This window comes from Leuciscus leuciscus (genome assembly GCF_965113295.1).
Source record: "Leuciscus leuciscus genome assembly, chromosome: 12".
In the NCBI taxonomy this organism is placed as follows: Eukaryota; Metazoa; Chordata; class Actinopteri; order Cypriniformes; family Leuciscidae; genus Leuciscus; species Leuciscus leuciscus.
This window is the reverse complement of record NC_138736.1, coordinates 3,691,039-3,709,610: the sequence shown is the minus strand read 5'-3', so window position 1 is coordinate 3,709,610 and position 18,572 is coordinate 3,691,039. Positions and strand designations below refer to the sequence as shown.

General features: G+C 35.6%; 1 protein-coding gene across 1 annotated transcript in view; it reads right to left on the bottom strand.

Annotated features, from left to right (window-relative positions):
• Positions 1-18,572, bottom strand: part of csmd3b (CUB and Sushi multiple domains 3b) — a 466,880-nt gene that overhangs the window by 217,497 nt on the left and 230,811 nt on the right. The window contains exons 8-10 of the mRNA XM_082185594.1: positions 15,863-15,940; positions 4,728-4,815; positions 2,732-2,856 (exon numbers count right to left, since the gene is read on the bottom strand). Of these exons, the coding sequence (XP_082041720.1) occupies positions 2,732-2,856; positions 4,728-4,815; positions 15,863-15,940 (291 nt within the window). The remainder of the gene's footprint in view (positions 1-2,731; positions 2,857-4,727; positions 4,816-15,862; positions 15,941-18,572) is intronic.

Here is an 18,572-nt window from a genome sequence, read left to right as displayed (position 1 = left end):
CACCGTACTGGTGAAAACAATGCAGGCAAATGCATGATAATATTCATAAAAGGAAATTATGTAAATCACATTGCATGGAAACACATCGTTTGTGCTAATAGCGCCACAGTTTTACAACGTTCCCACCCCTGTGCGACTGGGATTTTAGTCACTTCTGCTGTTAAAAGACCATGCAAGCTGCTAACTAACAGACAGGAGACTATAATGAGAGCAAGATTCTCTTGTTTTAAATAAACACTAAAAACGGAGACGAGAACCTTAATGCTATAGTTAAATTAATGAATGACTGTTGAGCTTGCTTAATTGATAACAAGTGTTTAAAATAAGCAAGTAAAAAAAAAAAGAAAAAAAAAGAAAAGAGAAACAGCCCATGATCTCTAAACGCTGATGAAAGTGTCACTTCATTTTGAGCTATAATTAAAGTGTCCTCCGGTATGATGGAGACAGTCCAATTCCTGTTTGTTTGCCCAGGGCGGCCGACTGACACTTAAAGCCATTAGGGCTGTGAAAAGCTAGAAATCACTGCCGGCATGTAAATTCTGCTCTGAATTTTAGTTGCCATGGCAATACTATCAGATCCAGTGTAAAAAAAATAAAAATAAGTTGATTAGTAAGCTTGTCACCAGACAACTGCAAACACTCCTAAAATTAATTAATATCACTCCTTCTAACCTACCCCTTCTAGCTATAATTAATCCTACTAAGTATTCAGACCAAACGTCTCTTCTCGATGGCTGACCCAAATTCATAATGCTGAAATAAGACTTGACAAGCTATAAAGGCTGTGTAGGTTTAATCTTAAATGGATAGTTCACCCAAAAATCATTTACTCAACCTCTTTTCAAACCGATATGGATTATATTGTATGGCGTATAGGCCCCACCCATTGAATACAGCATACAGATGAGCGTTCAGTTTCTGACGTACTCCTCACACATGAGTCTGCAGATATCAGAACAAATGGAAGGAGAAAGACATTTCCTTGGATGTGTCCTGATTAAACTTGCTCGTTTGCTTCGCTGTACAGACTTCAGAAGCGTCAATAACAAGTGTATGGTTTATTTTTAATGACATCTTGGCATTATTTAAGGGATACTTCACTGATTAGCATTAAGTAACCCGTAGTATTTTGGAATGGCCGTGCTTCCCTCCCTCATGTCCCCCTGAGACGAGAGATTTCTGTATTGTGTGTCTGGAAAAAAAACTCAGATGGCACAAAAATGGTAATTTAGCTCATCAGAGGCTCTTTTGTCCAGAGGCGAGAGACTCCAGCCAGTAGGAGGAGCTCGTTCCGCATGTCCTCAACCCGCCCATAGGCGGATCTCACGATGAAACGCTGTCTTTTCAGTTTCAAGTCGACTAGTCGCCTAGTTGTATCATTTCTCCCGATACTGCCCTCTGTAACCGGTAGGCGTGGCTTGGGAGTGGCCTCGTTGGGCAGCGAAGCAAGAGCATTCTGGGAGTTGTTGTCTTTCATCCACATGAGCCAAAAATACATTTTCTGGCTTTTCTCAGTCAAGAAGCCATCAACTTCTAAAATAATTTCACATTTCTACTACATGACCCAATTTAAATACACATTCATCTTTCCAGCGGTGAAATTTCCCGTTAATGACATTATAATGACATTATATGTTTGTTCAGAGCATTTGACTGCAGATTGTTTCGTAAATGAGGCCGGGTGCAAAGAAGAGTTCGCAAATAAACTTTTATTGAAAGATGAAGTAGCCAACACTGTAAACCCTAACGCTCAAAATAATTAATTGGTTTGAATCAAACAAATTATTTCAATCAAATTAACTTTTATGAGTATTTAGAACTTTCTTTTTCTTTTGAGTTCGCAAAACTGATAGATTTGAAGTAATCTGAATTGTTTAGTTGTTTTGAGTTTTATGAACTTGTTTCTTTTAATTTTGACAAATTAAAATTTTACTGAAACCATGCTGGGATTTCTATTTCCCAGCATGCTTTGCCATGACACTCGAAAGGGAAATAAAATGCTAAAATTAAGTATTATATAACGTATTTTGTGCAGAATTAATGTTAAGAGGTAGATTTAGTAGCGTTTAAGGTTTTGCTATACTAATTTAGAAGAGTTTCTAGCCAAGTTTCCACTACTAAAAATATTTAAGTTGAGATTACATGATCATTTTAAGTTAAATGTAAGAATTAGCTTAGTCAAATATTTCAAGTAAAGAGCAATTAAAATAAAAAATCTGCCAGTTCTGCTTAATTAAACTTTGAATTTCTTAACTAATTTTGTTTTTAAAGTTTTGCCAACTTATTCGGGGTTACAGTGAACTCTATTAGATCTGAGAGCAGCTGCATCACAAACTGTAAGTAAACAATGTATGAAAATGCATTGTTTTAAAAAGTTTTTTTTACTTTTTATGTTTTCAAAACACTAGTGAGTGGGCACTGATACGTTCCCCCCACACAATGACGTTAACCAATCAGAACAGTGGCCATTTACTGACAAGCCATAAAGCAGCTGAAACCTGATGTTTTCCACATACTGTATATAAATGTTTTGTCCAAAAACCTCAAGGAACACATTAAAGTAATAAAATATCCCTGTCACGCCCCCTTTACTCTGGAGAACTTTGAGTTCACCAGAGTTCGTTTTAATAGAATCAAACCTGCCAAGTGTGAACACACCCGTAACATTAATCTTGAATTTGAACAGAAACATATACAGATGTTCAGTGTGCTTAGCATGTGACAGACTCACCTCTACAGGCAGGTCTATGATCAGTCCACGCCGCGAACACCTCCGCCACTCTCTGACACGTGATGCTCTTGGAGCCCTGAAGAACGTGATCTTCGTCACAGGTGAACTGGGCTGTCGAACCGATACTGCGGGGACCCATATGAACAGAATGACAAACAAATCAGATCCAACACAAATCCATTAGCATGACTCAATGATCAGGGTGAAAGATGCACATGAAAATAAGGCCGTGAGAGCTTAAAGTTGGGTTATATATAATGCTGTGTGCCAGTCATTCAGCCAAGACGGCACGGAAAAATACTGTGCATCTTTCGAAGAAAAAAAATTACATTTCAAATAAAATATGCCGTATACTCTCAGCTCTATGCAAGCACACAACATACAAACGCAAAGTTAGAGAGGAAATATAGTGCAACATGCACAAGAGAGGGATAAATAAATGAAAACATATCAAAAGAACGTCTTATCCTTGCAATCAAAACTGTGGTGCGCCTTGATACTCCAAAAACATAAAGCTTTCTCCATTTCTTCAATGCTTCCTTCAATCTGGGGTTGGACAGATCTCAATAAATCCACTCAGCAAACTCCGACACTGGCCTTACATGTACTTTCATTTGAGGAAACCTCTGCATCCAAACATGAAACGCTTGCAGCATTCACTGGGGTTTTCCGCAATCCAATCCATGTTACACAAAAACCTGGAATAACGTCAGCGTCGCAATTTGAATCGGCTAGCGCTAATTAGTGTCTTCATTCACATACGGTCAGCTTCCCTGTGGAGCTGGTATTAGCTTGACATTGGGAAAGTCTTGCAAGGGTCTGGATTGGAGAACATGATTTATATGCTCGGGGAGTGCTAAACAGAGGACACTACTGTAAGATATTCAGATGCTACAATATTAATGACAGGCCTCAGTGTAGAAGCGCTGTATCCATAATACACTTTTCTTCTTTCCTTGGAAAAATTTTATATGTAAAGGGCTGACTGTGCATTATCCTAGTTATTACACAACTACTCATCCAATAAATAAATATGTGGACATGAAAAATTGATTTGAGTTAAAATGATCTTATCTGCATATAACCTTAAGGCCATTACAATGTATAATAAAATCTGCAAAGCAACAAGACGAACACTGCAGTAATATTACAGTAATGTGTTTCCATGTAAGATGGCGATATACTCACCGCAAAGTTATTTTTCATACTTTGCTTAGGGGTATAACGAAGTTTGAAATACGTGAGCAACGGTATAATGTTAGCGAACATCCCGACGCCATTTAGATGAAGATGTAAATATGTGCTGTGCATTGTCCTTTCAATAACAAGATAAACATTTAACGTTTAAATGACAGTGCTGAGAAAACAACAGTTAAGAAAGCTTCTGATCATAGCGATATGGATATGTATTTACATTAGCTCTGCAATTCAGCACTCCAGTCAAGTCACGTTTATTTATACAGCACTTTATACAATAGATTGCTTTAAAGCAAGCAGCTTTAGAGTATTAAACATAAAAAACAGTGTCTCTATCAGAATTATGTCGTAATTTAAAGTGGCTCTCCATTGTGTTCATGATTTTACTTGTAGATGTTTGACCGCGACGGATTAGAGAAGAAACGACATGGTCAAAGAGGGCGGAGCCTCAGAGCCACGCCTCCCTATTATGTCATCACCAAGGACCAATGGTAGTTCGAAGCCGTTTACCAGCCAGAGTGAACTTTTCTGGAAAGTTTGCTTCTGAACTCCTGAAACGAACTCCAAACGGACTTCGTTTTGGCCTGATATTGATCGAAATTACGTCACACAAGTTCTCCGAATTCGCTTGAAGTATATCAGGGCCGTTAGGAAACTTCAGAACGCCTCGAATGATCCATCAGAATATAATTATCAGCATCCAATGCTAGCAGTGTTGGTGGAGAATGCGGGGATAACAGTCACAAGATACCTTCCAGCGAAGTCTTCATTGGGACACACAGTACCTAAGAGTGATTACCTAAAGTCGTTGCCAATGCGCTTGCCATTTTCCGGTTCCCCCGGGTCTGGACAGGAGTTAGAGGCCTGTTTGATTCCTCCTTCGTTTACTGCAAATTCAGAGCACAGTTAGCCATTAGACACATACATACGGATAAACTTCATTTTCGTCATGCAAGCCTCATGCAAACGGCTTCACAGAACGATTTGAAGAGGAGGTGGAGCTTACATGTGAACACAGACACAAACACACAACACACACACACACACCCTGGAATCATCTAATTGATAACCGCTAACACATCCCCACTAATGTGTCTCAGTGCAGTCGTCGCTTTGTAAGAGTGTGACTACATCATTGAAAGTGGAGATACTGACTAAATCCCAGATCGTATTAGCAGCTTTTCGTGTTAAATTGAGGGCACACTTTATTATCAGTAGTATTAATAGAGATTATAGTCGAACACTATGTCAGAAAAAGAAAAACGCTGACTCAAGGACATACACGTTTATTTAATGGATCAATGCTATTGATTTAAGCTATTATAAATTCTTTGTTTTGCGTGATCTAATCTAAAAAAGACTGAGGTTTGAGTTGGTTGTTGGCATGGGTCATGTGACTAGTCTTTCTATCTGAGGTTGAGAGGACCATGTCACCTCTCATTTTCCAACCGAGTGAACCTGACTTCAAATGCAGGCCTTTCCACGCACATACACACTTGTACTGTACGTCTATAGGGTGATACAATTAATGCACAATTAATATTTCATTTAACCATGCAGTCAAAATATGCAGATTAGAACAAAGAGAGGTCTCAACACAATGCAGAAATGCTCACTATCATCAGCATGCACACAAGCACAGCACTGTAAAATGAAAATGACTCCCACTGTATTGAAGACACTCGCGTTTTATGCGTCCTGACCATATTAAAGAAGCTCAAATGACTTTCCAGTGCAAATGCACTTCATTTGTTTTTGGACCAGTCTTAGTAGCTGTGCATATCGTTACTTTCTTAAGTGGATGTCTTTGCATTTGTTTAACTGTCCCTAAAACTAAGACAATCTAATGAGGAACGGTGGCTTCCTCTAATGTCTGTTCACTGATTCAGACTTGTAATCCCTTTAAATGAGGCTCAAGATGTCTCTCCAGAAATGGCTTGTGATTGAATGATGGAAATGTGGTCATGACACAGGAGGAGGAACTCACTAAGAATGAAGGATGTGATGGAGGAACTTATTCGCACACGCTGTTCTCGTTGTTTTAACCGCAATTTACTACATAATAATGCAAATTATGAAACAATTTCAATGACCTCATTTAAATACTCATGACAGTGCTATTCTAGCTTTTTCTGCTGAGATATTGCATGCTTAAGTGCTGCAATTGTTTAGTGAATTCACCCCACAGGTTAAAGGTAATGAAAAGCACAAGATGCAAGTGGAGAGATGAGACAATGCAACATTATACATGAGATTTAAACATGATAATTGAGTGATTCTGAGGAGAAGAACAAGAAAAACAAATGAGAAAAAACAATGTCTTGCAAATTATAAATGGAAGAAAAACTGATAGATTGTTCTTTATTCATCCAAGCAACTTGGAAATTAGTCTCATTTAAAGAGGCAATTCATGTCAGAGCTGCTAGAACATCATGAAACGTCTATGTGCTTTTCTGCACAGGTTGTCGGTTAGGTCAACCTGCTTTTCTTCCAAGTATCCATTTTCATGCTTTTTACAGATTCAATCTGGCCTCTTCATTAACTATTAAAAGTTCTGGAAAGGTGCAATGGGAAAATGGAGCATATGCAAATGTCAAACCAATAGAAAGGTTGATTTTCTCAAAGCACGGGTGAAACTGTGACTAACATCAAAAGCGACACATCAAAATGTGATTTTCCTGTATTTTGCAGAGCTTTGAACATTGATATACTCAGCCCACTCTGTGATTAAGTTAATTACCATTAATATCCGTGCCATTAATCCATGCTTACTACTTCAAAGCAACTCCCACTTTACCTGACAATTGACATGCAAAGTCCATGGACTTTAACCAAGATTTTAAGATAATATGTAAATAAATGTAATGCATAAAAATAATTATGGTATAGCATTTCAAACTACGGGACTTCCCAAAAGAATTTCATTTTAACTACCTCACTTTTGTGTAAACTCAAAAAAATGCTGGGTTGTTGGGTTAAAAATGCAATTTAAAAAATGTAACCCAATGGCTGGGTTTGTCCATTTTTAAATTGCATTTTTAACCCAACGTTGGGTTAGTCCATATTTGACCCAAAATTGGGTTAAAACAACCCAGCATTTTTTAGAGTGTATGTCTATAAAGTCTAACAATTCAATATAAAATATTACATACACCGTGTCTACATGGCATGATTTATCCATTAATGCGTTCGCACAGTGCCTATAATATCCAGCTGCCGTGCTTCAAAAATGGGTTATTTACCTCAGTGGAAAAAAAGATCTCGACTTGCCAGAGTTTAACTTGAATGGAAATCTCCAGGATGTGATGAATGTGAAATCGGTGGAGACAACAGCAAATGACAAAAACTACACATGAAGAAATGAACATGGTCTGCGTTAAGACACACAAAAAGAGACAGATTCTGATGAATGTCTGTAATATGTGGATAATAGGTATAATCACTGTATATCTATCTATCCTTTCATTCATTTCTTCATTCACCACTCAACTCATCCATTCAAATAATGGCCACAAAAAACAAAAACAAATCAACCCTGAACATCAAGGAAAAAAAAAGTTTGATTGTTTGATTCAAAACAACATTCAGTGACAATCATTGAGTGTAGGAGTGGTGTGAATATGTTAAAAAAAAGCATTGTTGTCTCTGCACATGTGTGCATGGTGTATTTGCAGACATGCGTGGGTTTTAGGTTACAGATTTAGGTGCTTGTGAAGCTAGCAAACACTGTGATGCTTTGAGCTCTACGAGTGCACTGGATGGTGCTCGGCTTGTATGTGAAAGATGACACAAAATGATATTTTCCCTCTTATTCTGAAAGAACAATTACATTAAAGCCTGCAGCTTGTTGTTGAATCCCAGTCGGTTGAGTTGACAATCGAGCAGTGCATATATATATCTCCATATTGTGTCTTTTTTATTTTATTTTCCATAAATCATTACTATTGGACAGCTTTTACGTCTGTCTGTGGGTTTTGTAAATATTCAACCAATGAAAACTCCATTTGATCCTCAAACTAACACATATTTGCTGGTCAAAACACTCCAATTGGGCTTGATTTTGGTACAATGTTAATAATGTAATGAGACACATGAAAGTGTCTGACCATATATAAAGTATAAATATATAAATATAAATACCATATACCATATAAATACCAGCAATACCAATAGAAAACAGTTTTTTCCACGGTTTTGGACATATGACGTTTCTGCCCGACAGCGACGTATGTTTACCCTAAAAACGAATCATATAGTTGAACATAGTAAAGTTCAGTTCATGCCCGCTTATGCAAGTAATAAAATGTACAAAAACAATACATGGATGAGCATTACCATATATGGACATTACATGGGTGTGTACATAAATTAGGATAATTATAACTCAGATCCAAACTGTAATCGTAATGCCTTCAAAATTTCAAGAAAAATAAAATAATAAAGACATTATTTGGATATCTTTGGATATTGAAGAAAAAGTACTTTTGGGGAGAGTTTATTGTAATTTTGTCTACAAAAGTGTCAATTTTGTGCGTATTTGCGGTGTAATGAGGCCTTCAGCGACACACGGGTCTTTTGACGGGTGGACTGATATCTTGAACGTATCCCTTCAGGAGAAAGCTTGATCAAATTCAGCCCTGCTTTTGGATGTGAGCCTGTGTTGATAAAAACCACTTAAAATGTGTTTAAAGTGCCCAAAATGACAGACTCTGTAGTCTTTGTAGCCAGATAATTCGCTCTCGTCTCCCTCGTGAAAACGCCTCGTGATTTTCTAAATATATTTTTTTTCAATCTCAATTAGTCATGATTTCTGCAGGATCATTTATTCTTCTGATTGAATCTGTGACCAGTTATAGTCTGATGTAACTCCTTTACCTTCAGTGTTGAAATTTGTTGAAACTTCTTCAGCTATAACTGAACATAATGAACTGAAAAGGGCTAAAAGTAAAAGTGCATGTAAATATTCACTTAAGAAATATATCTTGTTATATTGTATTGTTCAGTCGACCTTTGTGATTAAGCCTCTCAGTCAGAAGAAAAATAATGATAAAGAAAAGCTTTTTTTTGGTACATTTACAGATGCAGTGTAATTTAAAAGCTACAATATTTTGAAAGCATCATAAGTGCAGATTAAATACGCTGAGCTACTGATAAATATAACTCAAAATAGTGACGCTACTAACTAAACTAGTTTCTCCTCAAACAGGGTTATTATCCTTAACCAAAACTAAAATTATTAAAAACATTTATGTTAATTGAAAAATAAAATTAAATAAATAAATAAATAAATAAATAAATAAACAAATAAACAAATAAAATAAATAAAATAAATAAAATAAATAAAATAAATAAAATAAATAAAATAAATAAAATAAATAAAATAAATAAATTAAATTAAATTAAATTAAATTAAATAAATTAAATAAATTAAATAAATTAAATAAATTAAATAAATTAAATAAATATTAGTTGAAAAACTTTAAACAAAAATTAGAAACTTAACCAAAACTAAAACTATTAAAAATATTTATGTTAATTATAAAATAAAATAAAATAAAATAAAATAAAATAAAATAAAATAAAATAAAATAAAATAAAATAAAATAAAATAAAATAAAATAAAATATTAGTTGAAAAACTTTAAACAAAAATTAGAAACTGAAATAAGTTGAAGCAACTGAAAAAATATTAAAACTGAAATAAAAAAATAACCTAAATAGCAATATTTAAAGAAAAAAATAATAGTAAAATGACAAAATTACTAAAGATGAAACAAATTAAACTAAAAACTAAAAGCAAATTCAAGATATTAATAAAACTATACATAAATAAACATAAATATGAAACATTTTCCCTAATATTTCGTACATCAAAACACAGTCGTTTGACAACGGCATTATTTTGTTGAAGAAAACTAATAGGACCCAACTGGCCGTGTGAAAATAAAGAAATAAATCAGAACGTGTTGAGGTCAGGGGACAGTGTTGGCGTTTAACTTGCTGTTCTCTTCTAACAGGCTCTGAGCTGAAGCATCATGTTGCAGTTTTCACCATCCATCACCCTGGGAGAATTCAGGCCTTTCTGCTGGAAGTTTGGGGTTATTTTAGGCCACTTCTTTCCCAGGTCATCCTTTAGAATGATTCCTCTGCTATGTTTAGAAAAGTTGCCTTTTTTTCTCACATTCAAGGCTAGTGGAGTATGAAACCCGCAGGGCTTTTAGAGCTCAATCAAGAGTCAGAGAGGCAGAACTCTCCGTGAGACCTGTTATTCTCATTCCCTCAAACTTACCCTCTGCCTCTCTTTCTCCGCATCCCTCTAATTCACACAGACAAATACATACCCACACACACACAGTTGATGAAACACTCCTTTGACACTGTTTCTCACACATTCAACCAAACATGCATAGATTCAAAACACACAAACACATCCCTAGCTAAACTCTCTTAACTCTGAATCACATCGCTTACCTTGCACAAGAAAAAGTGTTTTTTGAATAATTCTGATCAAAGACTTATGTGCAGATTACTTTTAATTGATTCATGTAGCCAATGCACAAACAAATCACAAATAAAAACATAGCTTTATATAAATACTCAATGCTTCATGCCCTTTCTTGGACATCGCCAGCATGCGTGGGGAAATATGGGGCGTTCAGGTGAACACATAAGCAGGGTGAGCAAGCAAACAAGCATGCAGTCACATGCACTCACTTACTCCATGATCAATGTGCATCCATGGTGTCATGCCAAATTATTGACAAAATGTGTTCCCATGTAGCCAAAAAAAGTAATATACCAGCTGGTTTGACTGTAAAACATAGATATACCTGGTGCAAACAATCAATATGTTGAAACCAATTATATGGGCCTTCATAATTCATTACTTAAACACTATAAAGATCAGCCTTAAGAGAAAATAGAAATAAATCTACGCAAATTTACAAGGAATGAATGAATAAGTTAATATTCTTTCACTAAAAAAAACTCCACTTTGCAGTTCTGGAGTATTACTGAAAGCTAATACTTAAAGATGCAGTCTGTAATATTGACAGCTAGAGATAGCAATGGCTTAGAGACACTCACGCGGGTTGCCAGATTGAGGACATTTGACATGACATTTGCAATTGACATTAAGTCATGGCATGTTCACACCAAGGACGATGACTGTAACGATAAAGATATAGTTCTAAAAATCATTCTAAATATAAAATAATATCAGAGTCCACACCACATCTATAATAATAACGGCTCAGAGAACAATATCATTTGAATCACTTTCAGAACCATTTTTTTTTCCCAGATGATGAATGATAAAAACATTGACAGCCAATCAGAATCCACTCTGATGTAACGAGGTCCAGCATTTAAAGAGGCAGACGACAAAACTGCAGCTTATAATAAACAGAATGATATCGTTTTCGTTATAGTTATAATTTTTGGTGTGAACGGGTCTTTACACTGTAAGTTGATCTGTTGATTTATTTGCATTTTTTTATCCAAGGCTTTTTAGGTCGGGTAGAATATGCGATCTCTGGCTTCCATGGCTGCAGTACGCTGTGTTTTCTGCCAACTGGCAACCCGGAGTGTCGAAATGCTATTGGTTAAATTGGCAGTGGGCGGAGTCACACAGACCACAACAAAAACAAACATTCCGACACGGTTCAAAGCAGAATAACTGGCTATTGTTTTTCTGAGAAACAAGTTTGGAACTTGTAACCATGTTGCCTAAATCTCTGTAAGCATTTTACGGTATTTTTATACTTTAGTACGGTACTTTTTATTATTTTTTTTTTACATACAGCAGATTTAAGATATTTTACATATCTTTTTAAATGTACTTTAAATAAAGATGAAATTCAGCTGAGCTGATTATAGATTTAGAACGTGACTAAATAAAAGCAAGCAAGTGCTCTATGAAGTTACAATTTACCATAATAACCATAATAACACTTTTTAGGTAAAAAATATGTATAAAAATTAAAAGGAAAAAAAATTATGAAATAGTATTAAATGCACATTTTAGGTAACAAATATTAGTTGATGTTTTGATTATGAGACAGTGTATTTAAACAGACACAATGATACATTACTAAAGGCGCAGGACCAGACACACATGTTGGACAACTTACACTGTAAACCCTAATGTTGTCATTAATAAAGAAATCAAGTTATCTTAACTCACTATTGTTAGTTTAACTGCTTCTATTGTTCTAAGCGTCTGCTAAATGAATAGATGTAAATGCAATGCACCATTACTTAAAGGAGCCGTATGTAAGATTGTGCCCAAAACTGGTACTGCAATCACTTTCAAATTACTGTAGAGCTGTGTATCCCCTCCCCTCCCCCTGACTCGAGGTTGCCAGATAGGCTGCAGGATCCAGCAGGAACGTTCGGCTGCTACGTAGCTGTGGTAACTAGAGCAGAACTGGCAACCCCGATGCCGAAACACTACTGACTTCGTGATTGGTAGATAGGTGGAGGGCGGAGCTTCAGGCCAAAACACAACATGACAACATCAACATCAGTTGAGGGCTGCAACTTCACTTTTTAAATTACAATATCCTGGCCGGACCACTGTTGTCAGTGATATAAGTATTTGAAATGAACATGATTTCTTAATGTCTAGTGACATATCAGGGCCATTTTATGATTAATTGAAATACATTTCTTACATACAGCTCCTTTAAAACACCATGTTTTGGCATCATAGCTCAAACTGGTGTGTTTAATTGACTTATTTGGCAATTCAATCTTTCTAATTAAATTTTCAAACTTTCTAATAAAAAAATTGAATTCATTAAATTCTATTTTGTGAATTTCCGTTACGCAGCGGCTCCGTAAAGTTGAAAAGAGTAACCTAGGAGAATGTTAAATTGGTAAGACGTTAAAATATGTATACACGTTTGTGTGTGTTTTATATGTTTTATTCCATACTGTACGTTTAGGGTTACAATCAAAGTAACATGAAATTCCCCTAAAAGGTCAGCGATTGCTTAGTGGACCGCAAACTTTCAATCTTAATTCTATTAACTGCATGATGTCATGGAAAACCAACATTTATATAATATGAACACACTTTGTTCCACACAGAAATGTTACGCCTCAGGCTCATTTGGTTTCTAACACTAGATTCTGAACGCAGCAAGGCAAGTTGCATTAACAATGAAGCAAGATGGGCTCTTCTCAGAAGCATATTTAAAACATATTCCAAAAGCATTAGAGGCGAGTCACTTCTCTTGTCTCCACTTGATATGTAAGCAGTAATCCTGAAGTACAGAGTTCAATTTAAGGCCATTTTAATAGGGATCTATGAACGACACAGTGCCAGAAGCACTTTAAACCATTATACCCAGTATATTAATATAACAAAAGACCATCAATCTGAAGGTGTGTCTCACAATACGCTATAAATCTAGAGTTTGTTTTCAAATTCAAAGCTAAACTGCACTGAAAGCAATTTTCAGCGTTTAGTTTTTTGCATTTTATTTGCCTCATGAGTTTGAGAAATGTTTTGCACTTCTGAAAGCACATTTTCACCAGAATGTTTTAAACACTACATCTAAAGTCCCGAGTAAACTTTATTTTCCGCGTTCCGCTGCGTCTCGAGCACATTCGTGTCCGTACAGCTTTCAAAGTAAACTCAAACGCTGATGAGCGCGGGTGGATAAGGAGCCCTTAAAGGTACATGGTGATGAAAAAAATATGAGATGGGAGAAAAAAAAATATTTCTATGCTTTTTTTGCGTTTTCTTGCAAAACTTTTGCATTCCCCTTAAAAAAAACTGTTTGCTCGCGTAACCTCTGCGTTCCCCCTGAGAAACTTTGTGTTCGATCACAAAACCTTTGCGTTCCCATGCAAAACATTTGCGATCCCCCGGGAAACTTTGCATTCGCTGACAAAGAACTCAAAAGTTGTGCGAGCGAACGCAAAGTTTCATAGGGAAACGAAAAAAATTTGCGAGAGAATTATTTTTCCTCCCATCTCATATTTTTTCCAATCACAAAACAAAAACGATGGAGAAGGAAATGCTGATTTGTATTGCTCTTTACACACTCTTCTTTGACTACTGCACAGTACATCCCAACTGTGCATATCGCCATCTAGTGGACTCTCCTGTCTCAACATTCATCTTACGCTGTTGTACGCGCACCGACCGACGACGGAAATTACACCATGGCCGAAGTATACTTAAGGCTTAAAAGGCTTCAAATTACCTCAATAGCTATGACAAGTAAAAGTAAAATGGAAGCATTACAAGCTTCTTCTAACGGAAAATGCCCGACATAATGGAAGGGTTGCTCACAGTGCATTATTCCCAACAATATGCAAGTGACAAGAAAAATAATGAAATAGTGGATATTTCCCGTGTTTGAAAGCCGCAATCTAGTCTGATAACTTTCACAATGGGTACTAGATTAGAACCGCATGGTGCAAACATTGCTCACTGTGTTGTGTTGTTGACGGACAGAGAAACTGCTGGTTTGGAAATGGCAAGGGAGATTGGTCATGCAAGCAATATCAGCAGATAACGATCCACAAATAAAGCAATGAAAAAAAAATAATTAACCGAAATCGAAAAACATGGCACTCACTGACAACACAATTACATTCAACGGAAAATAAGAAGAGCACAAGCAAACCAAACAAAATAAAAGAGTCAATAAAAACAAACATGACGCTGTTGAAGATCATTGCAGGTTTTTATATATTTTAGTTAACGGGAGACATGCTGTTGTAGTTTGTGTGACTGTAGCTGCAGATCTTCAGTTCATTTGCTGGACTGTCTTTCAGAAGAAATGAAGTCTATTCTAACCGGATGGCATACATTTTTTTTTACAAGGAAATCTTTCATTATGGGGGTTTCAAACTAGGGCCCAGGAGAGGGCTTCAAAAAATATACAATAAAAATAAATATAAATACAGATTTACAGTTAATATCACTATAAAAACACAAGTTTATTGTAAACACTATAAACAAGATTATTTTCATGGTTATATATGCTTAAAATTACAGTTTTTTCCCTATTTTGTGATTTCATTTGTCTTTAGTACAATATAAAAAAACAATATAAAAATTGTTTTTACGTCTTCTTAATATCATGTTTACTATTTGTCTTACACAGTGTAAATGGGTCTTTGTACATGACAACATATCTGCCTTTATATTTTATTTATTCCATACCATCATATAAATATAATCTAATGATATATTTAGAGGCATCAACAAGTTTGAAATCCCCTGATTTAGGGAATTAAAAGAGCTTTTTATATCTACAGGACTGGCTCCATTTTTAATAATTGAATACATACTAAACAGTCATTGAAATAAAACGCCGATTTTGAATGTTACAGAGACATAGGAGTGCATGCTGGAACATTAAAGTGAAGAAACATGAATTTGAGTTACATGTCGCTGTCTTGTTTAACCAAATTACGTAATTATGCTTAAGTGAACTATGCTCATAAATCTCTGATGTCTGTTGCATAACATGCTTTTTCTATTCTTGAGAAAATCCATAATTTAAATAAATATAACCTCTTAGGCCAAAGGGCTTCAGCTGCAGATAATATGAAACAGATTTGTTTGTGAAAGTGAAACGAGGAGAAGCTAAACCTAACCGGATGCTGATTTAAAAATGGGGTTACAAGCCACAAGGTCACTCCCTCATTATGGGGTACAAATCACAATTTTACGGTGAACTGCCATTCATGCTTTTGAGGAAATAACTCTCAGTGGGGTGTTGAATCAAATCGCCTGGAAACTTCTGCTTGTGAGATTTCCATGGGAACTGAAATTCATCTGCGATTCTGCCGATAAATGCTTATCAGCACGAGATGATCTTGCAATGATCTTACGGTCACTGTTTGCTGTAATCGACTCCAGACGAGTAACACAGATTTACCATAAAATAGTAACAAAGGGTAGACTCACAGATAGAAAACTTGTTGCTGTTGTCTTTGCCAGGGAATAATTTTACTCCTCTAGATTTGAAATCTACAGACCTTTTCACTAGTTAAAAGGGGAATAAAGATGAAACAAAAAAACATGAAATCAGATTGTAAATAAACTTGTCAGCATTGAAAAAAATAAACCATCATCAAGCGTATGAGAGAGAAGAGCAGAAACGTATAGCAGTGTCGACAATTTCCAAAGTGCTCTGCGAACAGAAAATATATGGGTAAAATGAAAAAGTGAGATTAATAAAGGAGTGGTGGGGGGACAGGACTTCTGTTCAGTTGTCAACCTTGACAAGGGGAAGATTTCAGCTTGTGCTGCATGTCTACACCACTGGATGTGAAGCAGACTTTGTCAAATGCCTCTGGGAAGTGTTTAGGCCGCAAACGTCTGCCAAGGTATTCCCTATGGGAGGAAAGTGGCTGTTTGACATGCATGCAGAGACAAATGGCACGGTCCTTAGGGCTAATCCAGACGTGCATGTAGCCCAGCATGTCAAAGGTCAAACAGAAGTCTTGTTGGGAATGTAAAACCTATTAATAATAATAATAATAACTAGTCCACTCTGAATATTTGAAAACATCGTGGAAAATGCTTTCGCTGCATCTTTTTCCCTTTGTAAATGGTGCATGTCATTAAATCAGCGAACTAATAAATGCTTAATGAATGCAAAGCAACACAAACAATTCCTGGTCGTCACATTAGTTATGGGAACACGGACCTGAAAATGAACCCTGGTGATGGGACGTGACAGTGACTAGAACTCGGGAACAGGGACGGAAATTAGAGCTTCCATAAATTATGTTAAATTGGAGTGATTTGAAGTCATATTTTGAACACATTGAACTATAGCAAAAGCAATTTTACACTTTAAAACTGCATCTGTGATATTTTTGGCATTGGGATTTCTGAATATTCATAGAAAACAACTGTGTTTCCCCATAACAGAGCAGAACATTTTTTTTGTTTGTCCTGAAGTGGATGACACAGGGAAAAGAGAACATGGTAGAGCTCTTGACTTTGTGTAAACCTGAGGTGTAGTCTTAGAGAGGCCATGCAAGTGCACATTCAACAGCTTCCTATAGAGATATAGATTTATATATAGCATTTTTGTTGAAGAGGGGCCTAAATTTGAGAGTTCAGACAGCCTATGAATATGAATGAAATATGATGTTTGCCCACCCTTACATAATCTTAAACATCCACACGATCTTATTCCTTAATGACAAAGATTTGACCTTTGACAAGTACGAACACAGCAAACATTCAGATCTGTGTTCTGACCCAGAGAGAGCAGATGTCATGTACAGATATGAAACAGCTTCACAAACAGTCTTTTCAACCACACAGTATCATTATTTCTGTATTGCAATAATTGAAATGATCAGAGAGGCAGTGGGATAAAAGTTTATAGTTGGGATATAAACAATGATGTTTACGGTATAGTGATAAATAATAGAGTAAATCACCTTTTGAAAGTAACTTGGAGCTTCAAATAAAGATTGTATCAATTACATCGTTACACCAGTAGGTGGCGACATGTGACCGTTAAAAAATGTATAGTCATTGAATCATGCATGCAAGAGATTCGTTCAAAAACGCTGATTCATCCAGTAATGAAACAAGTGAAGTATATTTATAGGTGAGTCATTGAATCTTAAAAAAAAAAAAAAAAAAATATTAGTTGTCTTTTCAGAATTATGATCTCTTTAAAAAAAAATTTAAAAAATAAATAAATAATTGTGATCCTCAATCTAACCAGAATCAGCTCTATATCAAATTGTCAGTGCAAAAAGTCAGAAGTAGCAGATCAAAAGCATGTGTTATAGCCACTCTGCACTAGTTATTATACAGCTGATCCTGGACCATTAACATCTCCTGGATTTAAAACGACCAGTTTCTCTTGGTTCCTGAGATGTATCATCATTTCAAAGTACAAAGAACATTATAATTAAAGGAATGGTCTGGGGTACAATGCGTTTTATAGACAGTATTGGAGGCATAATGCTGCTAGACACAGAATATAACAATCTTTTTCTTTTTCTTTAAAAGTTCACAATCAAATCACAGTTGCAGCAACACCAGTATCCAGAAAGTTGAAATGCATGCTGCAAGTTTAGGATGAATTACTAAGTAAAAATAGCCTACCTGTTTATTTATTTGAGCTATAAAGTTTAGGGTAAACCAAGTCTAGAGTAAACCAACATTTTAGAGGTGGTAATACATGTAAACAACAACTTTTTTGGTATTCTTGCATGTAAAATATGCATGCATATATAATAAGTCACTGAAGTAGATTGATTGAATTCAACTTTACACAGATACAGTAAGTTATTCAATCACACTATAGTCATATGCGAACATGTATAATACATAGCTACTCACCAGAATTACGGTTTACTGTTTTGAAAACGAAAGCCATTTATCACAAATGATATTTCAGCATATCTTTCAATCACTTTAGACATCTCAAGTAATTTGCTCATCGCTTCTTGAGCATCGCAAATGGCACAAAATGTCATATGCTATCAATAAAGCTATTGATGCTATTCTAAAAATAGCTTATTCAAGCTTAAGTTATTAAGTTAAGTTATTCAATCACACTATGGTCATATGCAAACATGTATAATACAAATTTTCAAAGAGTATTAATGTATACATTTTCTTTTTTTTTAAACTGAGGGAT